The 25,512-nt window shown below is 45.2% G+C and overlaps 1 protein-coding gene across 10 annotated transcripts in view; it reads left to right on the top strand.

The window, feature by feature from the left end:
- The window catches only part of TANC2 (tetratricopeptide repeat, ankyrin repeat and coiled-coil containing 2), a 780,830-nt gene that overhangs the window by 661,367 nt on the left and 93,951 nt on the right, over positions 1-25,512 (top strand). For all 10 annotated transcript variants that reach the window (XM_090044146.1, XM_090044147.1, XM_090044150.1 and 7 more), the window contains 2 exons: positions 11,407-11,573; positions 13,509-14,116. In XM_090044146.1, coding sequence (XP_089900272.1) covers positions 11,407-11,573; positions 13,509-14,116 — 775 coding nt within the window. The remainder of the gene's footprint in view (positions 1-11,406; positions 11,574-13,508; positions 14,117-25,512) is intronic.

The following is a 25,512-nucleotide window of genomic DNA, read 5'->3' on the forward strand; positions in this document are numbered from 1 at the left end:
TTACTCTGGGTAGAGCTGGTTTAGGTAATTGAGGGGGGTGGAAATGGGATAGGCAGCTTTATTAAAAGGCAGGTCCCAGAGAATCATGGGAGCAGGGAGCAGCAAACATGGAGGGAGTGTGTGTGTGTGTGTTCGCCCGTGTGCGCGCACGCACGTGCGCAAGGGCTATGGTGCAGGTGTTTGATATATCCTAGGTGTATACTAGGGCTGTGCGAAGCTTCAGGAGGTGATTCAATTTGGAGGAGATTCAGTCCGATTCAGTGGCTGAATCTTTGAATCCGAATCAAATCGGGACCAATTTAAAGGTCCAAATCAATTCAAAGCTCTCTGAATCTTCGGCAAGGATTTGGAGAGCTTTGATGATTTGGGCAGTCCCCGGTGGCTGCAGCAGGGAGCTGCAGCCACTCCAAGCTGGTAAGTACTAGGGGCAGGGAAGGGACAATAGAGGGGCCCCTGCCAGCCCCCGTGACCCCTGCCTGCTCCCCCAGCCCCCACATGGCTGCCCCACCTGCACCAGATCCTGGTGCTTTTAAAAAAAAAGCCCTGGTGCTCACTGGGTGCTGCTGGGTGGGGAGCGATCCCCACTGCCCTACGTTGCATGGGGGACCCTTTAAGAAAAAAAAAAATCCGAGGAAAAACCCCAGGACTCACCACTTCTGGTGCAGCCTCGGGAGCTCATGCAAAGCCCCCCATGTGGTGTGGGGCAGCGGGGATCGCCCCCCACCCGCAGCAGCGGTGAATCCCAGGGTTTCTTCAGGGTTTCTTTTGTTAAGCAGCCAGAGCTGGTCCATGTGGAGCACCCATGAGGGGGCAAGGGGCAGGGGGCTCGGTGGGGGCTTGTGCAGAACTCCCCACACAGTGGGGGGCAGTGGGGATTGCCCCCCACCTGGCAGCACCTGGTGATCCAGGGCTTTTTTTCCCCCAAGTGCTGGGACCTGGGGCAGGTGGGGCAGCCATTGCTGGACTGGGAGACGGGTGAGGGATGGGCCTGGCCTGGCTGATTTGGAGATTAGGCTGCTGCCAAATCTCCAAATCAGATTTGGCCAAATTGAATCAGGACAGTGATTTGAATCACCGAATCGAATCACTGTCCCCTGAATCGGCCGAATCTGAACCAGATACTAGGCATTTCACACAGGCCTAGTATATACCCTTTTGTAGTTTGTCTTTTTAGCAACTTGCCCATCCCCCACCCTCCCCTTTTTCTTTTTCTTTTTTTTTCTTTTTCTTTTACTTTTTCTTGTCTATCCTTACAGCATAGATTTTCTCCACAGAGCAAAAGTGCCACAAATGGAGCCTGGGTCAGCTGTTATGACCTGCAAGGAATGTGTCATGTTTGTGTTTCTCCTGGAGGGTCAGGAGCACTTCATCTGCACCAAGTATAAGCTAGTGTCTGCCCTAGAGGACAAGATTCAAAGACTGGGAGCTTGGGTATCCAAGCTGCATTGCATCAGGAACCGGGAAGATTACTTGGTGTAGAGGGAGGCTTGGTGCTCCTACTGCTTTACAAGCAGGCAGGCTGCAGATGGAGCAGGCAGCAGGTGTGGCAGGAGACAATCGGGAGCCACGTGATGCAAAGGCAGCTTGCCTTGCAGTATATGGCCTAGGCCTAAACAGGGCAGGCAGTGTGGCCCTGGAGGCTGCTAAGAGAACATCTCCTGGGCAGGATGGCTGCAGCTCCTGAATAGTATCTGGGAGATTATAGGCTTTGGTAACAGCTGGAGGTTTGGGAGGGACTAAGGGGAGAAGGATGCCCCAACAGGCCTGGGAGCAGGATGAGGGCTCAGGAGCAGGGCTACAGCCTGGGTGAAGCAGGGAGAAAAGACCAGGATGGGTGTAGGCCAAGGGTGGGCAAAATGCAGCCCGGGGGCCAGATGTGGCCTGCCAGGCCATTCTATCCGGCCTGCGGGGCCCCTAAAAATTAGAAAATTAATATTAATCTGCCCTGGGCTGCCTGTCATGCAGCCCTCAGTGGCTTGCTGAAACTCAATAAGTAGCTCTCTGCCCAAAACAATTGCCAACCCCTGGCTAGGCGCTCAGAAGTAGAATGGAAATGGGACCAGAGAAGGTCTGGTGCCTGGGGGGAACCAGGAGGGTTCAGTGCCAAGGAGGAACTAAGTACCCAGGAGTAGAGTGGAGATGAGACCAGAAGGGTTCCAGTGCCTAGGTGGGGCCTAGGTATCTAGGAATAGTGTGGAGATGGGAGCCAGGGTGGCCTCAGGACCAGAACTAGGGCAGACTAAGACACAGGAGTGGATGAGCACTTGCTCGGTAATCCCTGGGGCAGCCTCTCTTTCCTTAAAGGTATAAGTACCTCAAGACATGGCAGGAAAACAGAAGGGGAGGATCAGAGTAAAGCAAGCTGAGTAGCCACCAGGGGAAGTCACAGCCACCCTTGGGACAGGCTCTTGTTACACTTGGACAAGAGCTACGAGACACTGGTACTGGATAGACCAAAGAGCAATGAGCAGAAGTGGGGTGGAGTGTACTCCAAAATGCAGTGTTGACGGCCCAGAGTTTGCAAGTTCTAGGCCATAGCAGCAACACTCATGACACAGCCTGTCAGATTCTGTGAATTCTGCTAATACCTTGTCACAAGGACATGTAAAAGGAAAAGAAGGAAGGAGAGGTGGCAGCATGTGATTACTCAAAGAAAGAGTTCCCAGAACTAAAAAGCAGCCAATTGAAGTCAGCAACCACTTTCAAGCACTCTGTGCTGGAATTGCTGAGGAAGAGGCAGAGGAGAGGACGTCTGCAGGCATGAGGCGGAGGAGGCAGCAGCCTACAGAGCAGGAAGTACAAGGCCCTAAGGACAGGGGCTCTGGGACCACTGCCCCAAGAAAGAAGAGAAGAGTGAGGGTGGTTGGTGATTCTCGTCTGTGGGCGGCAGATGCACCAATTTGTCATCCAGATCTAGGGACCCAAGGGCTGTGCTGCTTGCCTGGAGCCCCAGTTCAGGACATAACAGAGAGTCTGCCAAAGCTCATCCATCCTTCAGGCTGCTACCCCTTTCTGTTTGAATTCCCAATCCTGAAACAGGCAAAGCACGAGGTATGTAAAATTAGGACAGTAGATTTTGAAAAGGTGGATTTGATTTGACTCAGGGAGTTAATAAGCATGGTGTCGTGAGAAGATAAATTGAAAGATAGAAGTGCCCAGGAGGGCTGGAAACTCCTAAAGGGCACAGTATTGGAAGCCGAATAAGAAACTGTCTCGACATAATTGAAGCACAGAAAGAATGGCAAGAGAGCAATGTAGCTGCACAAGGAGCTTCTAAAATGCCTCAGATGCAAAAGGAAAGCATACAGGAAATGAAAGATTGGGTAGGTCACCAAGGACACGTAGCAAGAAATGGTAAGAACCTGCAGGGACAAGATCAGGAAGGCAAAGGTAAAGAGCAAGCTGCACCAAGAGAAGAAGGTTAAGGACAACAAGAAGAGGTTCTGTAAGTATGTTTACCATAAAAGAAGGACCAAGGAAGCTGTGGGCCCCCTGTTAAGAAGCCCGGGGGAGCTCCTAACTGATGATGCATAAAAGGCAGATCTACTCAACAGTCTTCACAAAAAAATTAAGCTGCAGCCCAACATCTAATAGTGATTATCTGGATAAGGAAGGAGGAATGCTTAGGGGTGAGATAACAAAAGAGATGGTCAGAGAGCTTTTGTTGGGTCTGAATGGGTCAGGTTAGTATGGTCAGGTGAACTTCATCCCAGGGTCCTGAAGGCACTGGCAGAGGAAATCTCAGAGCAATTGGCAGTCTTCAAAAAGTCATGGTACCAGAGGACTGCAAAAGGGCCAACATAGTGCCCCTTTTTTAAAAAAGCAAAAAAGGAGGACATTGGGGAACTACAGACCAGCTAACCTCACCTCAATAGGGGGAAGTATATCCTAAGGAAGGCCGTGTGCATGCATCTGGAGGGGAAAAAAGGCTGATCACAAGCAGCCAGCATGAGATTATGAAAAACAAGTTGTGTCAAACAAACTTGATCTTCTTTGACAGAGTAACTACTTAGGTGGATGAAGGGAATATAGTGGATATAGTGTACCTAGACTTCATCAAGGCTTTTCCCGCATGACCTTCTCATAAACAAATTGGAGAAATGTGGGCTAGAGAAAACTACTACAAGGTGGATAGATAGCTGGCTCGATAGCCACAAACAAAGGGTAACTTATTAACAGAGTTATTAATGAGTCTGTCAGAATGGCAGGAGGTTTTGAGTAGAGACCCACAAGGGTCTGTCTTGTGCTTGGTGCTGTTCAACATGTTTATTAATGATTTAGATCAGGGGTGTGCAACTTTTTTGAATGTGGGGCTGGATCATGAACTTTTTATCACCCAGTGGGCTGGCGAGCCATATTCAAACACCCTCTGTCCTGGGCCAGAGAGACCCGGCCTGTGTAGCCCTACTGCACCTGCCTGTTCCTGCAAGGTTCATGGTAGCTGCTGGTGGGCAGGGGCAGGAGGGACCCATTCTGCATCCAGCCAGCTACTGCCCCAGAGACTGAAGGGGAGAAATAAATAGCTCCACATCTCCATCCCCCCAGCAGCGCAGCCCCACAAGCTGGTGCTGCCTGAGGGGGGCTGGAGCAAGGTGGCCACTGCACCACGGCCCCGCTTACCTTGGTGCCCTGCTGCCTGCGCATGCAGCCCTGGTGGCCTCAGCGCTACAAGCCCAGAGTGCAGGGTCCAGCAGACACCACTCCTGCCGCCTCGCCCTGCAGAAGTCACGCCAGGACCCTGCCTGCCGAGGCCCCCCTGTGCTGCCTTCCCACATGCTGCTGGGGACAGGAGGAGGCCAGCCAGCAGAAGCTACGGCGGAGCCGTGTGCTGCTCGGGACTGACCAGCGCAGGCAGGGGGAAAATGCAGCTGAGCCCCTGTCACTCTGGCCGGGCTCATCCCATCCCGAGTGGCGCGCAGCTCCACCGCTGCTTCTGCTGGCCAGTGCAGACCCAGCTGGGCTCCTTTCACCCCCAGCAGCTTGTGGTGCTACACCTTGGGAGGAATAATCAAAAACACAAATACAAAATGGATGACACCTGACTGGATGGCATTATTATGGAAAAGAACTTGGGGTCCTGGTAGATCACAGACTCAACATGAGCCTGCAGTGTGATGCACCTGCACAAAAGGGTAATGCAGTTTTGGGCTGCATCAACAGAAGCATTAGGTGCAAAACATGGGAGCTGATCGTGCCTATCTACTGAAATGCTTGAAGGGCTGCCATAAAGAAGAGGGAAAACATCTTTTCTGCCTTGCTGCAGAGAGAAAGACATGGACCAACTTGCAAGCTCTTGCTCCCTGTGGGGCAGAAACGTTCTTCCTATACTACTGTCCACAGTTTCTTTCCACCGCCTCTCTAAAGTGCAGGAGGCAGAGTCCCATCTTCAAAAAGGGCACAGGAGAAGACTGTGGTACAGTGTTTGGAGCACTATGCTAGAAAGTCAGAGAGCGATAGAAGCTCAAAAGCCCTCTGAGGGAGTGAGATCTAGAACCACTGGCATCCTAGGAAAGCGCCATAGCCTTTCATCTGTCGAAGCTAAATCATAGGAGAACCTTCCTTCCCCTCACACTCACATTTTGTTGCTAGCAGCCACATAGCTGCCTGCAAATTAGTTTGTGGCTGAGAGTCAATTTCCGTCCTGTCTCATCCCTCCCACCCCCTTCCAACCAGTTTTTCTAAAGAGCAGGTAATCTAATTAGCAGGTACTATCTTTTTTAATAAAACTGCTTCATTAAATGTGAAACATCATCTAATTTACTGGCAGGATGAAAAACAGTAATTTATAGGGAATTCATGTAAGGGAAAATTCTGCTGTTTTGGAAGGTAGGTGCTCGTCTTTGTTGTATAAGAATTTTTTTCCCTTTTGGGAGAAGAGAAATCTAAGGTGTCTTTCCATGATGACATGCTAAATGTCTCATTTAGAATGGTGCCATCTACAGAAATATTGGTTGCATATTGAATCCGTATTCTGTAACCATAGCCAATGGGGTCAGTGAATATGGAAATCTGTCATGTAACAAGGTTATAAATCTTTTTGTAGCAAAATTCAGATCAAGTAACTGGGAGCAAGCAATCATGACCTCTCTTCAGCACTCACGTATGACACCTCTTTTACATTTCTTTACCTGCTTGTTTCTTAGCTATACATTTCATATGGATCAAGATAACCAAAATGCAGGAAGTAGTGCAGAAAATAATTGTACCATCTATTATTGATCAGTTGTTATTATTCTGAAGCTATCTGATTTTCTAATGGCTCAAAAATATATCCCATTACTAGGATCAGCTTTTGCAGAAATGCAGGGGTTTTTTGCATATTCGTAAGTGGACTAGCTGTGTGCCTGACCAATAATTTTGTCTCCCTCAATAGATATAATATTATACAATTATTTTTTTTCTTAAACAACACGCAAAGGGATCAAGGGTTACTGACTGCTAGGGCTGTGCGAAGCTTTGGGTGCTGATTTAATTTGGAGGAGATTCAGCCTGATTCAGTAGCCGAATCTCCAAATCTGAATCAAATCAGGGGACCAGTTAAAAGGTCCAGACTGATTCAAAGCTCCCTGGATCAATTCGGAAATGATTCAGAGAGCTTCAGCAGTTCAGGCAGTCTCTGCCCACTGCAGCAGGGAGCTGGACCTGGACTCCAAGCTGGTAAGTAGTGGTCCACCGGGGGGGGGAGGGCTGGAGGATGGAGAAGGGGACTGTGGGGGGACCCCCCCCAGGCCCCATCCCCTGCCTGTTCCCCCAGCCCTCCTGCACCCCATGGCTGCCCAGGTCGGCCCCAGCTCCTGGTCCTTTAAACAGAAGCCCCCATTTACCAGCTGCTGCCAGCTGGGGGGGGGTGATCCCCACTGCACCACACCACATGGGGGGCTCTGCCATGAGCCCTCTGACCCCTACCTGCTTGCTACCCACCCGCCCCAGCTCCTGGCCCTTTAAGAAAACAAAAAAACCCAAAAAAAACCTGGACTCACCGGCTTCTGCAACAGCCTCGGTGCTTTGGGGGGCTCATGCAGAGTCTCCCACATGGCGCAGGGCAGTGGAGGGCAGCAGGGATCATCCCCTGCCAGGCAGCAGCTAGTGAGTGCAGGGGCTTTTGTTTGTTTGTTTGTTTTAAAGGGCCAGAGACGGGCCAGGTGGGGTAGCCCTGGGGAGGCTGGGAGAGTGAGCAGGGTCGGAGAGCTCATGACAAAGCCCCCCACGTGGTGTGGGGTAGTATGGGGCAGCAGGGATTGCCCCTGGCCAGGCAGCAACCAGTGAGTGGCAGCTTTTTTTTTTTTTCCAAAGGGCCAGGAGCTGAGGCGGGGAGGGCAGCCACTGAGAGTGGGCAGGGGATGGGGCCTGAGTGATTTGGCTGATTTGGGAGCAACCAAATCTCTGAATCAGATTCAGCCGAATCAACTCAGGACAGTGATTTGAATCACTGAATCGAATCACTGTCCCCCGAATTGGCTGAATCCAAATCCGAAGCGACTATTACCTACTTCACACAAGACTAGTGACTACATCTCAGGGACAGTTTATGATTCTAAGAACACTCCCAGAGCAAATGAGCTTGAAGAGAGAAGATTTTCAAAGCCAAATAGAGAGTTATATGCTCACTTTTTAGAAATCACTGGAATTTGATGCCTTTTTCTGAGGCCTTTGAAAATCCCAGGCAATGCAGCTTGTGGTTTTGGAATTGTATAATTCGTAGATATGTCTCACGTAAAAAGAACTAGGGAGCAGTCCTGCATGGGTTGAGACTGAGTGGGTGACTGCATGGGATGCCTGTTCCTATGATTCTATAAGTTGAGACCTACTGAATTCATGATTGTGCAGTTTTCACAGGAAATGTGAAAAATGGCAGGCTCCACGAAAAATGGCAGGCTTTGTGATTTTGGTATACTCACTGCAACAGAAAAAACAAACTTAACTGCAAGCAGAGAAGAGGGCAGTACTGAAACAAGGTGGCGGGGAGGGGCATTGGGATGTGAGGGAGCAAATTAGAGGCTGAGTCTGTGATGTGGATCAGTCCAGGAGCCAGTCCCGGGCCAGTCAGGGAAGTGAGAGGGTTTTGGAGCTGGCTTTCAAAGTGGCCATCTGGAAGCTGGTACAGCATGCTGCAGCCTGAGGTGGATTCTTCAGTATGACCACTGAGAAGAAATCCTCCAAGACAGCCAAATACATTTCAGCACTGGACCATGTAAGGCAGTATCCTGCAGGGATCTTGCACACAGATAGAGGCAAATTGTTCTGTACTGCCTGCAATGTTCAAGGTTCACATGAAGCAAAACGCTGTTGCAGAGGCTGAAGTTCAGAGCTGGAAACAGGCTACCATGTCCTTGCTCTTTAAAAGGATCATGGAAAGCAGCTTGGCAAGGCAAAAGATGGTATTTTCCTTCATGGAGACTCTCACGGTGGTGAACATCCTGCTGGAGAACCTTGATCACCTGAAGTTAAGGGATTACCTGAACCAAAATGTGTGGAGTGCTGGCAGTTTTCCATGTGCCAGCAAGCTTCGCCAGGACTGTCTCCCTGCAGTGATTGCTTTGCATGTACAGTCAACAAAGTCTGCACTGGCAGAATATGAATCCTTCTCCATTGTGGCTGATGAAGCCACCAACCATCAAGATAACTATGTGCATCACATTTTATTTGTACTGAGGAGCTGGACAGACCAAGACCTGCCTAAGTTTGAAACTGAGCTGGACCACCTCACATCTGTCAATTTTTCTACCATGTCTCAAGTCATAATTAAGGTGATTGGCAGCTATGGCTTAGAATTTAATATGATCTAAACATTCCTGTCCAACAATGCCATGTGTATGTGCAAGGCTTTCTCTGATGTGTTCCAAGAATGCCGCTCAGCATTGTTCATGCCACCTGCAGCGTACACATCCTGTACCTAGTAACATCTGCAGACAGTTCCTCAATTTGGATTGCCTAGTGTCCTTCAAGAAAGCCTTCAAGCATTGTCCAGGCCATAAGGTCCAGTCCAAGAAGTCCATCACTAGTCAAAATGAAAACTCACATGCCACTTTGTCGCTGCCATCAGAGCCTTTGCTCACATGGTGGAATTCATGGTTCACTGCAGTCCATTACCATGCCAAGCATATGCAATACTACCCACAGTTTGTGAGTGAGGAGCTAGAAATCACACCCAGCACACAGTGCATGCTTAAGCTTCACCATCTCTTAAGGCAAGGCATTGCTCAAGATGAAGCAACGTTTGTGGGTGAAAATGCCACCCAGTTCATGGAAGCTTTTAATGTGGTGCGAAGGCTGGTAGGCTGTGATTCATCAGTATACAACAAGCTGATGTTTTTGATAAACTGGGTCAAAGACATGGCATCACAAGAACTATCAAGCTGTCCTCATGAAAACTAGCGGAGACGAACTGTTCCAGGCAATAACTATGAAACTGAACCAGTACTACAGGTATGACTCATCACTACCACCACGGTTCAGATAACTAGCTACCTCTTTCCTTAGTTCTGTTCACATTTTGGAACCTGACTGGGTGTATGTTCTGAGCTGCGACCCTCAGCTACTGAAATCAATCCCTGGATGGTGGAAAGAGCATGACAATGAATGTGCTGTTTACGTGAACTTTGTCAAAGAGTGCTAGATGCCTTTGCGTGTGCCTGTGGTCTGTCTGTGACTGGTTTCCACATCTCTACACCCTGGCAAAATGCTGTCTCATCATTCCAGTGAACTCAGTGGATGCTGAGTGTGCCACCTCAGTGTACAGACAAGTGTTCACCCCACAGAGACAGAGAATGTCTGGAGCAACTGCCACTGGATGCAGCATGCTAGCATTTAATAGCTAGCATGAATTGCCTGTCTTAAGGTTAGCATTCAGTAAACTTCTTTTTACAATGTCCTTTTAATAGAGTGTATATAGTTGGTATTAGTCAATAAAGTGTTATAGTGATGGTATTAGTTACAATTCATGTTGCATATAGCTTTAACTTCATAAATTATTTCAGTTTAGAGTTTAATTAAATGGTTATATTGCTTAGTAATGTATCAATGAATGGCTTCCACGGGCTTAATCATGAGATTAAGAATGCAGAAGCCATTAAAGGAAACATTATTAAGCAATTAAGCTATGGTTTCAGGCCATCTGGCAATCTGTGGGGAGGGGTTGGACTGCTGGGGCCCCTTGGCCAATCAGAAGCATGGGGGGGGCCCGTCACACTCGGCCCATGAAAAAGGCAGCTGGTCCTGGGATCTGCCTGCAAAATGGGCTGGCCACCTCCTTGAGTTTGGTAGATCCCTATTTATGTCACTTTGGTTTATGGTAGAGAAGCAACTTGTACTGAAATTCCTTTTATATTTAACAAGCTACAGCATTTGTGACATCATGAGCTCTAAACCTTATTGCTAAAGTTGAAGTTCAGACTTCAATATCTGTTTCCAGAAATGTTATTGTCATTGCCTTAAAACATCAGTCTTTGTATTTCTGCCATCAGCAGCATGAAACTCCCCCATGGCACTGTTTTCAAATGTCTGCATTCAGTGATTAGTACATATATTATGGTCTGGGCCGTAGAATTCAAATCAGACTTTCCTAGTTCATTAGTCTTGCGATCCAAGCTCATTTTGGACAATTTCTACTGAACAGAGAGCAGTATTTTGAAAGTTTGTGTGACTAGCTCCTGCATATGATAATCAACTTGTGCTCAGACATCTATGAATCAGATTTATGCCTGTTTTAAAATCTAACCCAAATTAGCATTATTTGGTTTAAAAGCCTCCCATGTGCCTTAACCACATATATCACTGTGCTATCTCATAAATCGGGAAAAGGCAAGGAGATTTATTGCTCTCAAAAGGGCTTTATTGTGACAACTAACACACACAAAGATGGCTGACAACTTCCTGTTGATGTCGTCAAATCAGCCCTTGGGAAGGGTGTTAATCCTTGCTGCTACTACTACAATTACAATGTGAATTAGGGGCAGGTGCTAGGGACTTTCACTTCTGTGTGTATATATATATATACACATATGTAATACATGCATCTAGCGATTGTAAATGCTGAAACAGGTTTTCATCAAAGTGTTGCTGAAGTTTAACATCAGGAGTGTAAAGTTTGGTTGATATTCATGTCAACATTTATTGAGAGATCTTGCCTTCAGGTCTTAGATAAAATGGCTATGCCAGTTTAAAAATTACCTTCCCCACCAACTCAGTTTTGACAGAGTGCTATCAAAATTGTATACACGTTGTTAGTTAAATACATATTTTCTGAGTCCCATGCACCTGCCCACTGTGTACAATCACTGTATCCATAGGTATTGTTGTTTTTGCTTTATTTTATCTTCAGATAAGAACAACATGGTGACTAATTAGCATGGAGCCAGGCTGCTAGCCTCTGAACTAAACATTTTTTCTTTTTTCTTACAATCTCAGAGAGGAAGATCCCTGATGAAGATTTCATCATATTAATTGATGGTTTAAATGAAGCAGAGTTTCACAAACCAGATTATGGGGACACCATAGTATCATTCCTGAGCAAAATGATTGGAAAATTTCCATCCTGGCTAAAGTTAATAGTAACAGTCAGGACAAGTCTACAGGTACATTGAGACTGTTTATGGGTAAACACATAAACACTGAGTATCTTTGCAAATGGGTTTTCACTCCTAAGGTCTTAACTAGTATCATATTGATTTGATTATTGATTGTCTTGTGAAGTTATCACATTTTATCACTCTTTTGCACTTATGTGTCTGCACTGGATTCAAATTGGCTTTTGTGTGAACCTGTACCACTGATTCATGCCAGTAATCCTTATTCAGCAAGGCATTCTATTAACTTCAGCAAGAAGGCTCATGTGACAAAGAGCTCCCTGCTGTCAGTGAGCATTACCAATTACAAGTTTGTGAGGCAAGGCTTTTAGGAAACCAGTTTCTTTTATCCCAAATGAGAGAAATTGGTGGACAGGATTTCATGCATACATCCCTCCTTGGTCAGACAGAGCTTATATGTTACGTTTGTTAAAGCTGAGAGAATCATAATCCGAGTCCAAGAAATTATTTAGCTCCGCTAGGATTGATTTTTAGGTTGGTTCTGAGATTTTAGATTTAATGTAAATAACACTGCTGTGTGTTTTCATCTTAGCTCATGCAGAAAATTCAGTTTATATTGGTAATCATTATAACACTAGTATCTTTGGACCTCACAACTAAATGAAAGCCTAGAAGAAAATACATCAAGTATATATAACTAGTCTTTAAACAGTTAAAAATGCCTGCATTTTAGAGCCTATGCAAAGTAGCATAATGAAAAAGAGCAGGAAATACCAATGAATCAGTTTTAGCTGTAATTCTTCTAGACACAGCCCAGATGTAGTTCACCACTATCATAAATCCAGATATGCATTGGCTTTCAGTTTTTATTGGCTGATTATTTTTTACAACAGCAGGTTGCACAGTCTTCTTACTGCAGTGTTCATTTCCCTTTGTTTTAAGGTAGTTTAGATGATATTTTGGAAAAGGATTATGTCATGTTTGTTTCAGTGAGAATCTTATATTGTAATCCTAGCATTTAACCTGCCTGCCATTTAATTGCTCAGGGCTTTTGGAGCCCTACATTTCTTAAAATTAAATGGTTGATTCTTTATCATGCTTAAATTTTGCTTTTTGGGAAGCTGGCCAATATAGCTTCCTGACTCTCCCCAGTTTGAGCAGAATCACCTCTTTCAGCTTTGTGCTAATTGAGGGTTCTTTGCATAGAGATGTCTCTATGGAAAACCTCTGGCAGGGTTAAATTCATTTTGTGCTGCATAAGCAGTATAAAGTGAACTTACTAGATCAGTGAATCCTGCCCGCATTGTCCCTGTGATGCATAGTAGACACAGAGTTCTGCACTACATGCTCTTTCAGAAACATCCTTTCAGCTGAGAAAAGATTGAACCTACTGCTGACTCTGAACAGATCAACAGCATATAGAGTATTTCACTATGGTCTTTACTGTACAGTAGTAAATCTCTGTTATTAGCTGTGCTAAGATTTCAGTATACCTCCCTATTAATCAGCTGCTGCATGATACTGAGGATTGCTAGTCAGCACTCCTTGAGATATACTCAACTGTTTCAACAAAAGTTCTACAGTGTTGGACTCTATCAGTTTTGACTGCCCATGCATCATTCCCTAATCTGTCAGCTTTTTATATGCCAGCACAGAGAACTGATGGTATGTGTGAGAGTAGCTGGGGTGGTGCTGGGTTTTAAAAGCATTGCCCTGTGTGCTGGGATTTAAAAGCATGGCCCTCCAGCCCCTTTTCTAGGAAAATATATTAGGAAAAATGTTTTCAGGTTTACAGAAATGTTTGGATATTCATCTGAATTTGTAAGGTCTTTGGGTCACAAACTGTCGTCACAAGTGCTTGCTCAGCACCTAATGGAGAGGGCACTGATTAGAATCTGTATGTGCGGCTCTAATACAAATGTTTATTTTTGTTAATAATAAGAACTTCCAACATGAATAATTGCTTTTTCTTTTCTTTTTTAGGAGATAATAAAACTGTTGCCCTTCCACAGGATATTTCTGGATAGACTGGAAGAGAATGAAGCCATAGACCAGGACCTGCAAGCATATATCCTTCATCGAATACACAGCAGCTCTGAGATCCAGAACAACATCTCCCTTAATGGCAAAATGGACAACACTACATTTGGCAAACTCAGTTCTCATCTCAAGACCTTGAGTCAAGGGTCCTATCTATACTTAAAACTCACTTTTGATCTCATAGAGAAGGGCTACCTGGTACTAAAAAGCTCCAGCTATAAAGTAGTCCCAGTCTCTCTTTCAGAAGTTTACCTGTTGCAGTGCAATATGAAGTTCCCGACACAGTCTTCCTTTGATCGGGTTATGCCTCTCTTGAATGTGGCAGTGGCATCTCTGCATCCATTAACAGATGAGCATATTTTTCAGGCTATTAATGCAGGTAACATTGAGGGTACTCTGGAATGGGATGACTTTCAACAGAGGATGGAGAACCTTTCCATGTTTCTTATCAAGCGTAGAGATATGACACGAATGTTTGTTCATCCCTCTTTTCGAGAGTGGCTTATCTGGAGAGAGGAAGGAGAAAAAACCAAGTTTCTTTGTGACCCTAGGTAAGTAAGAAAGACATAATGAATTTGTTAAAATTTCTGAAGCATTTCACTGTCTCATCTTAATCCTTTTGATCCATGGGTTTGCATATAGATAAGGAGTGTATAGTCCAAAGGGGAGGTTTTTTTTACTGTCTTCTACAAAAGCATAGCATCTATTTGACATAGATGACAGGAAGATGAAACTGAAACAGCAGATACATGTCTGTATGCATTGGGCCAACTTCTAGAATCACTCTATTCATGAAACTCCCATTCATTTTGGAACCAGAATGAGATGCAGAATATGACTGCACTGCATTTTTGAAGTGTGAATGTGTTTCACGTACACTGACATAATAAGGCAAATTATTAATTGCGTTTCTGGCGTAGCTATTGTGTAACATTTCATTTCTCTCAGATGTATGTTCCATATAAACTGGTCACATAAGAATTCTAAAACCTTATTAAAACACTTCCGTATTTCAAATCCAGATTGGATGTGCAAGTATTCTCACTGTAATTTTAGCAGCCCATCCCAACAGGGGCAGTCTCAATTTTTCTAGTCCATTCCTTGAAACAAGGATATAGATACTAGGAAACAGTCATTCATATTCTAAACCACTGCAATCCATCTCCTTGACTTATTAACAGTCAACACTAGGAAAAGGGATAGTGTCTGCTGAAGCTGAAAGTTACACAAGGTGACAGCTATTCACTTCATTAAAGCAAGTAATTCCTGTTAGCGTGGTCAAAATAAAGAATATATTTGCCACCCCAGGTTTGGAAGGGGGTTCTTTTGTGGTAAACAATCTTTAGGAAAAAAATAACACAGCTGATTTGAGAGAAATATCACATCTGCTTTAGTAGATTCTGTGCAACACTTTGTCACCCAACCTTTGTAAAGCATCTTCAAGTTGAATGCACTTACCTTTAAGTCAATCATTGTTAGTTAATTTAAACATAATATCCTTCCCAAGCTTCAGTAGTTATCTCTCACCATACAGTGTGCTTCCCAGCTTGGGTTACACAATACAGTAAAATCCTCGTTATCTGTCATGAGTGGGGAAAAAGGGGTGCTGGGTATCTAAAAATGCCGGTTACCTGAGGCCAGCGGTTTTTGGCTGTATGCAAAGTGAGGGTTGTGGAAGGTGGCACTCGCACGCAGAGCAACTGCAGCACAGGGTGGTAGCTAGCAGCAGTGGCCGCTGAGTGAGTATGAGCTTCCCCTTCCCTCCCCTCCCCCAATATTCGTGGCTGGCCAGCCAGCTGGAAATTCCTGTTTATAGAGTGTTCTGGTTACTCAAATGCCAGATTACATGGGTTTTACTGTAGTTGTCTGCAATTTGCAAAGTCATTTAAATGTGTGTCCCATCTATTTTTACGTCCTAATCAACTGTGCTGAAAATCGTTCTGCCATTCATGCTCAGTCCAGCTCCTTTCTGTCCATGGTCAGTCTGAAGAGTTGTACACAGTTTCATCAGAGAAAAGATGACCTTCTGAGTTACTAGTTATTAAGCTTGCAGAATCATCACTGCTCCCTCTCTGGTGGGCCAAAACCTACAGCCTTAAGAAAAAACTTAAATACTTACTGTTGATGACTAGTGGTACCAGACAACTTGCAAGAAAGTAATTCAGAAAAAGTAGTCTCTTTCTTTTTTGTCCCAAACAAAATGAACCTGTAGAAGGTTAAGTTGTGATATTGTATACCCATAGTAGCAATGAAGATTATTTGTACAGCTTTATAAATATGAGCACTTCAGTTTCCCACCTTCTTGGTTTTGGTCCACATGGGTTTGTGCTCTCTGAATTTTCCTTTGAGTTCAGGCTTGCTATGTCTCACCTAGCTTTGTTCTAAAACCAGGGCTGCCTATGGGCTGCATGTGGCCCACAAGGGGTTAGTTTGCAGCCCCCAAGCTCCCACCTGGCCTGGGGGTGGGGCAGAGCACTGTTGCACAGCCAGTGGTGCCAAGGAAGCCCATAGCATGGGCTGCTGGCATGGTGCAGAGCAACAGAGAAGCTCATGCTAAGGGAGCTGAAGGTGAGGCTGGTATACTTGTATCTGTGTGCCCACGTGTATGGTGCAGTGGGGGAAGTGCCAACATGCCTGGTGCAGTGAGGGATTGGGGAGAAGGAAAGCAACCACCTGTCCAGTACAGTGCGGGGTAGGAAGTGCCCATATGCACAGGACCATGGGGGAATGCCTGAGGGGCCTGTGGCTTGTGAGGCTTGTGGTGTGTGCAGCAGCCCCAGCCTCTAAGTTGGACAGCCCTACTCTGAAACCATGCTTATGAATTTCATATGGTTTTAGCATGAAATCATGAATCAGTCTTGACTCATTCAGCAATTAACAAAACGTTTGAAGAAAATGTGTTGAGGATCTGGTTTCACGCAGTTTCATGAGCCCTAAGCACAGCATGAACATCTTTGACAGCCTTCACAACTAACATAACCTGGTGCTTTGAATGTATATAGAATCATAGAATCAATGAGTCGGAAGGGACCTAGACAGATAATCTAGTCCGACCCCCTGCCATGGGCAGGAAGGAACACTGGGGGTGGCAGGGGTCATAAGACCCCAGCCAGGTGCCTATCCAGTCTCCTCTAGAAGTCTCCTCATAGAATCAATTGACTGGAAGGGACCTGGAAGATCATCAAGTCCAGTCCCCTGCCATAGGCAGGAGGTTAATGAGCTCAGACTAGCTCAACGAGGTGCTTATCCAGCCTCCTCTTGAACACCCCCAAGGATGGCAACCGTACCACCGCTGCTGGGAGTGTGTTCCAGGTTCTAGTTACCCTTACGGAGAAGACAGTTGATCCTTATATCCAGTCTAAATCTTCCCTCTGTTAGTTTGTCATCCATTGGTCCTCATCCTCCCAAGGAGTGCCTTCCTGAAGAGTTGCTCCCCCAGATCTTGATGCTTCCCCCTGACATACTTGTAGGTGGCTACCAAGTCATCTTTCAGTCTCCTCTTACTCGGATCTGAACAAGCCTAGTTCCCAGAGTCTCTCCTCATATGGACCTATCCTCCAGGCCCCTGATCATGCAAGTGGCCCTTCTCTGCACCCTCTCAAGCTTATCTGCATCCTTCTTGAAGTGCAGGTGCCCAAGACTGGGCACAGTACTCCAGCTGCAGCCTCACCAACACTAGAGTAGAGAGGCAGAAGCACCTCTCTGGATCTGTAGGCAACACATCGGCTGATGCACATCAGAGTTCTATTTGCCCTGCTGGTGACTTCCTTGTACTGTTGGCTCATATTCATCTTCTGGTTGATTGTGAACCCCCAGGTCCTGTTCAGATGCTGTACCAGCCAGTGGGCTACTGCCTATCCTATAGTTATGGTGAAGGTTCTTCCTACCCAGATGAAGGACCTGGCACTTTTACTCTGTTGAACCTCATCTGATTCTGATCAGCCCATAGAACCAGTCTGTCTAGGTCATCCTGGATCCTTACCTGTATCCTCTGGTGTGCCCGCATTTCCCCACAGCTTGTTATCATTGGCAAACTTAATCATAGAGCATTCCACCCCTCATCCAAGTCATTAATAAATATGTTAAAAGCATGGGTCCAAGCACCATTCCTGTGGGACACCACTGGAGACAGTCCTCCCGGATGAGGCCATCCCATCGATTACAACTCTCTGGGACCAGCCTCTAAGCCAGTTATCCACCCACCTCACCGTAGGCTGGTCCAGGCCAGTACCCTCCAGTTTAGTTGAGAGAATTTCATGGGAGACAGAGTCAAAGGCCTTACTGAAGTCTAGGTAAATGATGTCTACCTCATGTCCCTTGTCCAGCTGGTCAGTTACTTGGTTGTAAAAGGACACCGGTTTGTCAGGTATGATCTACCCTCCACAAAGCGATGCTGGTTGTTTCTTAATACCCTGTCAGTTACAAGCTTGTGATTGATGGCCTCTTTAACAATTTTTTCAAAAAGTTTTCCTTAGGACTGAAGTCAGACTGACCGGTCTATAGTTTTCAGGATCATCCCTCCTCGCCTTTTTAAAGATGGGTACTACATTGGCCCTCTTCCAGTCATCCAGGATCACTCCCAAGTTCCACGACTTTTCAGATATCTTCACCAAAGGCCCTGCTATGAGTTCAAGCAGTTCTTTTAGGACTCTTGGATGTAGATCGTCTGGCCCAGCGGACTTGAAAATTTTCAGTTGCTCTAAGAGGACCCTCACCTAGTCAGGGCTGTTTTCAAGTTGTCTGCTGACAACCCCATATTCCCTGGGCCTCTAGACAGGTACACAGCTTGTGTTAGCTTTCTGGAATACTGATGCGAAGTAACCATTTAGGAGCTCTGCCTTTCCATGGGGATCTACTGTGGGCTGCCCCTCCATATTCAGTAGGGGTCCCACAGTGAAGCTCAATTTTTTTTTCTTGCTCCCCATGTACCTGTAGAAGGACTTTTTGCTGTCCTTAATGTCGGATGCCAGCTTGATCTCCATGCCTGCTTTGGCTTTCCGTATCTCATACCAGCAGACCCTGGTTATATAAGTGAACTCAACTCTGTTGCTGATCCTTTTTCCATTGCCTATATGTGTTCTTTTTCAAAAGTTAATTAATCATCACCATATTGCGTACTGTACCTTTGCTGGCCTTGAGTATACACTGCTGACAGTAAGAAACAGAATCATACTCTAAAGGAAATTAAATCCATCTTCACTCATATAATGAGCAGAAACCAACTTCCATGTTTTTCTGCCATTCTGTACAGGTTTTGCTCACTTTATGCGGGTTCTGTATATATGTATTTTCTCTTATGCAGTGACCTTTTTTATACCCCAAATTTGTCATATGTGAGGTAAATTCACTCATACAATCAGCATAGGCGCTCTCCCCTCCCCCAAGCAGGTAAGTCTAGGGGGGAGGGGAAAAGGCTGTGAGGCCACGGCCCCACTCAGCCCAGCCCCTGCTGCAGCTGCTCTGGGAGTGGCCGATGCCAGCTGCCTGCAGCTGCTGGGCTGCGCCACACCCTGAACCCCCCGGGGCTCTGCTTGTCCCCATACACCCCAGCCCCTGGGCTGCGCCATGCTGTAGTGCAGGAAGCTGATGTTGGCTGCTCCTGCAGCCACTGCAGCAGAGGCTGGGGTGAGTGGGGACAAGCAGCGTCCCGGGGGCACAAGACACGGTGCAGCTTGTCCCCACTTACCCCGCCCCTGCTGCAGTGACCCTGGGAACAGCCAACACCAGCTGCAGAGGGAACAGTCAGTGGGTGTGGGGTGGGGGGGGCGCAGCTCTTGCTGCTATGCGCACCCTGGGAAGGCTGCGGGCTGGAGGGGCTGCGTGGGGCTCTTCCTGGGGGGCACATGCCCCTAGATCTGCGCACAGGATGAAAGCAGGCTGCTGCCTACCCCAGGAACCGGGAAGAGTCCAGTGCCACCGCCGGCCACAGCCTGCAGTGGCAGCTTGCACTCATCCTGCTCACAGATCTGGGGGCACGTGCCCCATGGGAAGAGCTTGGCACAGCCCCCCAGCCTGCAGCCCTCCTGGGGTACGCATAGCAACAAGGGCTGTGCTCCCTTGCCCTGCACCCACTGACAGTTCCTTCCACTTTGCTTCCTGCTGCAGCCCCAGGAGCAGTTGACGCCACCTGCCTGTAGCTGCTGGGCTGTGCCACGCCCATCCACCCGCCTCTTCCCTAGCCCCAGCCTCACTCCCTCCCTTCCTCACCACCGTGGGAATGTATCCCTATTTGTTACCTTATAAATTGGGTTCCCTTTATGCAAATTCAATTTATGTGCAGTTTTCCAGGAAAGCGTATACCGCATAAAATGAGGGAAACCTGTACTTCAAAACTCAGATGGCCTATGATATTATAACAGATTCAGTCCTAGGCATCAGTTTATATATGTATTTACAATATTAATATAGATAGATCCATAAATAGCTGAAAAAGCAGGGAAAAAATATTTTAATAGTTATGTAGTGCTTGACCAAAGCTAGCCAGACTTTCCTCATTTACCGTACGTCTCACGAGAGGCAAAGATGAAACAGTTTGATGGATTGAGACACAACAGTAAGTAATACAGACTTCCAGTAACTTATAGTGCCCAGAGTGAAAGCCTGTTTGTACTGAAGGACTAATAAATATCTCTAATGCATTACATATGCTAATTTTACTATACTCTGATGGCAGAGCTGAGATATGTTTCAGTGATTAATGGAGAGGACTCCTGAGATTTAGCTATTGCATGACTTCAATCCTCCTATCCAGCTCTCAGGGAATGGTTGATACTGAAACGCTGAGCTCCAGGCATGGTAAGCACTCAGCAAGAATTAAGAAAAGCAATGATTTTTCACTTCATTACAATAATAGGAGCACAACTTAACAGTGATTTGGCTAATAATAGGAGTGGTATATAAAGACATGGTTTCATTTTGCTTGGAAGTTTGATTTTTTTTTCCCATTAATGTGGGAATCACAAGAGTATTCTGGTGGTTGGTTTGGTTTCCTTGTTCAGAATTTCAGACACTAATAGCTAATCCTGTGCTTGTAGATTTCACCATGAAAATATGGTAGAGGCCCAGGTTGCTGAGGCTGATTTTTCTCATGAAAATAGATTTGGAGCTAAAGTGTATTCTTGTGAAACAGCTCTTAATTGACTCTCCCTGACAGAAGCTAACAGTTTTGGAGGATGTTGTGGAGGAAATTGAGAAAATAGGACACTGCAGCTTAGATGGTCTTTTCCCTTCCATTAGTACAACTGAAAATCTCCTTGCTCCATCCTCTCAGCAGTACAGAAACAGGGCAGGTGGGGAAGGGACAATGACTGAAAATTATGTTCAAATTAGCACACGTTGTTCTAACAGCATATGGGAAAGCAATAGACCCTCTGCCTCCGGTTTTTTATTTTAGCCTATTGTGTTACAAAGCTTCTTCTTCCCTTTAATGCTCAGCATGAGGTTTCTAACCAAGGCAAAGGCTAATTGGCATTGAAGGGAAACACTATCATTTTGGGCTCTCTCACAAGGGAGCTCCTTGGTACTGACTGTTGTTTAATAACAGGACGTGAAAAAAGCTGTTGTTGCAGATCCTGCAATAATGACTTCCCTGGTCTGTCGGAGTAGCTCTATTAGCTAGTTGTATTATTTGACAAACCATATAAAGCAACATATGGAGAAGACTGTACCCAAAAAAGCAGTCATCAAGATTAATTTATCTTCGTTTTTAGTCTAAATATTGTTATACCACTGTGGTGTTTTTCACATGGGTTGTTAATTTACAACCCTTTGTCCAATGAATCCATAGACTTTTTACAAAATTAGGACTGATTGGGGAAACTGAGGCACTGAGGAGTGAAATAATTTTTCTAAGACCAGATAGTAAGGCAGTTACACGCAAATATAGACCCCGGTACTTCTGGCTCTATGTCTGCTGCTGTACATTGTGCAAACATCAAACATATCCAGTCTCTTCTGAGATGAGTCTTTTTTTTGTTGCCTGTGATAAGCACATGTAACGTGCGAAAAAGGCAAGCATTTAGTTGCTTTTACATAAGTTTAATTCTCGCTTTAGCACCTCAAGACAGTACTGATGTGTGCAACTTTGTAATCGCCATCATTGGGCCACTGCACCAGCACAAAATAGCTAAACAGTACACTCTGGAGACACCCTTTTTTCCTGGTCAGAGAACCTTCCCTTACAATAATACGCTTTCCAAATATCTCAGTCTGTTCAGCTTCAACACAATGTAATCTACACAGAGTACATCTTCTAACATGGGCAGCTGTGCTTTTGAACAATTAGATCCCCAGGAGGAAATGAGTTGTTTTGTAACCACAAGTGATACCTCCTTCCTCCAGCTAGATTTTGTTAAGCCAAAGCAGAATCAGGAAGTCTCTGCTGCATTTGTTCACTATACCTAGTTCAAGAATCATTATAATGAGGAAAAATCTACGTTTACGAAAATGAACCTTTCTCTCCCTTGCTGTCTAGAGGAGGATTTATCTTACTGCTGAGTCATTTTGGTTATACATAGGTGCTTTTTACACTTTAACTTAAATCTGCAATAAACCTTTTAGTGGGGACTAGTTCATTCTCATTTCACCTGCTTGAATCAGCTTTAGCAAAGAAGTTGGTAGTGATTCTTGTGTTGGAGTAGAATATCTGTCATTAAAAATGCCTTTGGAGAAATGACCCACAGTGGGCATGTCTACATGTACATATTAATGCAGAGCAATAAACTCCAACACTTATTGCACCAAAGTTTATTACCTCTGGGTTCCATATGTGCGCCTGGAACCGCAGCGTGTTGAGCTGGGTCAGAGCAACCCTGGCTGACATGGGGCCCAAGGGGTCAGCCTGGCAGCCCAGAGCTTCTCTAACCTGGCTTAATGTGCTCTGGAGGGGCTGACTGGGGTACAAGGGTGCTCCATTCCAGGGCTAGCTGGCAGGCAGCCCCACACTGAAGCACCCTCATGCCCTAGTCAGCCTCATCAGCATTTACACATGCACTGCTGCAGAGTAAAAACTCAACAGCAAGATAGTACTTATATTTACAAACACTATCTTGCTGCATAGTTTATTAGTTTACTCCAGCCTAACAGGGCCTCACATGTAGATGCAAGCTACTTACTGTGGAGCTAATTAGTCTGCTCTGCAGTAAGCATCTCATGTAGAAGCACCCTGTTATTTTTACTAAACGAGTATGCAGCTTTATCCTCATTAGACTTCAGACGTATAGCTTTCTGTCTGAGTTCTTGGATACCTGTAGTCACCTTTCCAGAGGTGCTGAACACTTGCAGATAAAAGAAATTGCCAGCTCACAGTGTCTTTAAAAATTCAGGCTGCTGGAAGCTAGACTCAAATACAGTGCAGATGCTGCTCAGCCAATTTGACTAGGCGAACCTTAACCAAGCTCCAAAACCTTGCAGAAGAATAAATCTATTCTAGTAAATTTTCCCTAAAGCACACAGAGAATGAGGCATACAACTGCTGCTCATTAACATTAATAGAAGAGGCTGGCTAATGCCCCAGAATACCACTGTAACAATTAGAGAGAGGCACTATTCTCTGCATAGTTAGGATTGAAGCTAGCTTCTCACGTTCCTCTCTTTCACCTGTGCAGAATCAATTCTGTTCATAGCAGTTTTCCAAACGAAAGGTAAGTAAGTTATGGCAAAATCCCATTTCATTCTGCATGTTCAAATAGCAGTTACTCTGGCATGGAACTGCCATTTTTGGCAGTTATGTATAGTTCATTGTCCTACTCTGTGCAGTGTATTCACATGAGTCGAGGAAGCAAGTGGTACAAATTCTAGGCCCCTGTTGCTCAGAGAAAATGTGAACCTCCAGGTCTTCAACTTACAAGCATGAAGCATTTACTGCCAGGTAGCCTAGTGTCCTTTCCAAGCTGTGCCACTGTACTGTTAACTTAATAGTCACTGGGTAAAACAGATGGAGAATAACAAGAAAGTTCCTGCCTAGCAAGGATCTGGGTCACCTATTTGTTGGATGAGTGCCTTAATCACTCAGCTATTGAGCTAAAATACATGATGGCCCTCCTCCTCTAACAGCCACTCACTATAGGTTTTTGTTTGGCTACCATTTTGTGACTTAAGTTCTCCAGGTATGCATATACAGAACCGTGTGCCTGCCAACCAGAGCGCAGCCTAGTGCACAGGCTCAGATTTGATCTTGTGTGGATTACTGTTTGGTGGCAATCTAATCTGCATGGGTGAGGCTATGAAACAATACTTAGCGTTGCCATAGTTTCCATTGGAGTTACCTCTGAATATCCTCCAGTATACATAATTTACATTCTTTCCTTCCCTAACACCTCCACAAAAGCATGCTGTAACTGAAGGGTTTTAGTTAAACAGAATGCAGATCTGCAATCCCTGGTTCTTACCCACTCAGAAAACCATGTTTGTTTTAAATTAACAAAAATATTTTTTAAACATTGACATAAAGCCTAGGCTTTCAGAGAAATAATAATTCCCAAATGAAAAAGAAGTAATTTAGAAAGCTTGGAAAAAATGAGCAGGAGGTGGCACTGAAGATGATGACTTTTATAAGAAGTTAGCTACAGCTGAGTAACTCTAACTTCCTAAAATGCTCGTGTTTTCTCATCTTACATAGTGGATTTTTTTAATTATCTAAGATTAGCTTAAAAGTGCATTTCTTTGTTTGTCATTATAGACAAGTACTTAATTGTTGATTGTTTTCATTCATCTATTTTCAATTCTGAGAGCTCAGAAGTCTCAATAATATGTTCTTTATAATTAGGTAATGTAGTAAAGTATTGTAAAAAAGGGGGAACAAATTTAAGGGTTTTATTGGCGTACGTGATGGATTTTATTCAAGGAAGTGAAAGTGCCGCTTTGTTACAAAGCAGGAAAGAAAATGAATTTTAACAAGAAATTATTTGAATCTTTTATATTCATGTATATGTGGGGAAATACATATAGGCCTTTGTACATGCCACAAAATTGGCTTTTAAAACAACTTAAATGCCCTTTTGCAGCGCTTTAATGGCATTGGTGTTTGCACATTCGGTGGTGTATTCTGTTTTAATGGCGTTCGCTGTTTGGATGCTTGGTGGTGTATTATGCTTTAAATGACTTTGGTACATAGCAAGATAAAATACCTCCAAGGTGTTTTAGTTTGCTAATTAACAAAGTGCAGCAGTACACAGGGCGCTGAAAGCCGCCGTGCTCAGGGCTTGACGGGCCCCGCACAGCTCAGGGGCTGTGAGACCCAGCAGCAACCCATGCAGGCAGGCTCCACTGAAGGAAAAAAAAAAGTGTCAAGCCTGATCTTTTTGATCTTTCGAAAATTTGTTGTAATGGCCTTCAATTAAGTAAACTGATAAACATCACAGGTCAGGGAAACATGCCTAGGGTATAGACCAATGAATAAATTATAACCAGTTAACTCTAGATTTACTGTGCATCAGTTGCTTTATGATGGCTCTTGCCTATGTCCACTCCTGTCCCATAAGTGGAAGCTACCATGGTAACCCTTTTAACCAGTTTTAATGCATTTGTCTATCCATATAACATACTGCAGTTTTGATGGCATTCATTAAAATAGTGCCCAGAATAAAATGAGGTTGTCTTAAACCAACATGTTTATCTAACAGCTATACAAATAGTAAACGAGTTTATCACAGCTGAACAAAATGAACATTAGAATACTTACTTTATGCAGGTAACCGTCTTTAGGAAGAAATGTTGATTTTTACTGGTAGAAATTTCAGAGAAATCCTACTGTTGGAAATCCTGGAGAGAGAGGAAACAGTGTAGACTTCAGTCTGCAGTCACCCTGTCTCCCCTGCTGTTGATCTGCCAGTGGGGCAGCTCCTGGCTACTGCCAGCTAAGCAGTGAATCCCCACCCAGCCAGGGGCTCACTGCGAACTGCCCCACTGGTGGATTGGGGCAGGGGCTGGGACCTGCCCCTCCCCCTGC

The sequence above is a fragment of the Crocodylus siamensis genome, chromosome 4 (assembly GCF_052110815.1).
Source record: "Crocodylus siamensis isolate JL-2025a chromosome 4, ASM5211081v1, whole genome shotgun sequence".
NCBI lineage: Eukaryota > Metazoa > Chordata > Crocodylia > Crocodylidae > Crocodylus > Crocodylus siamensis.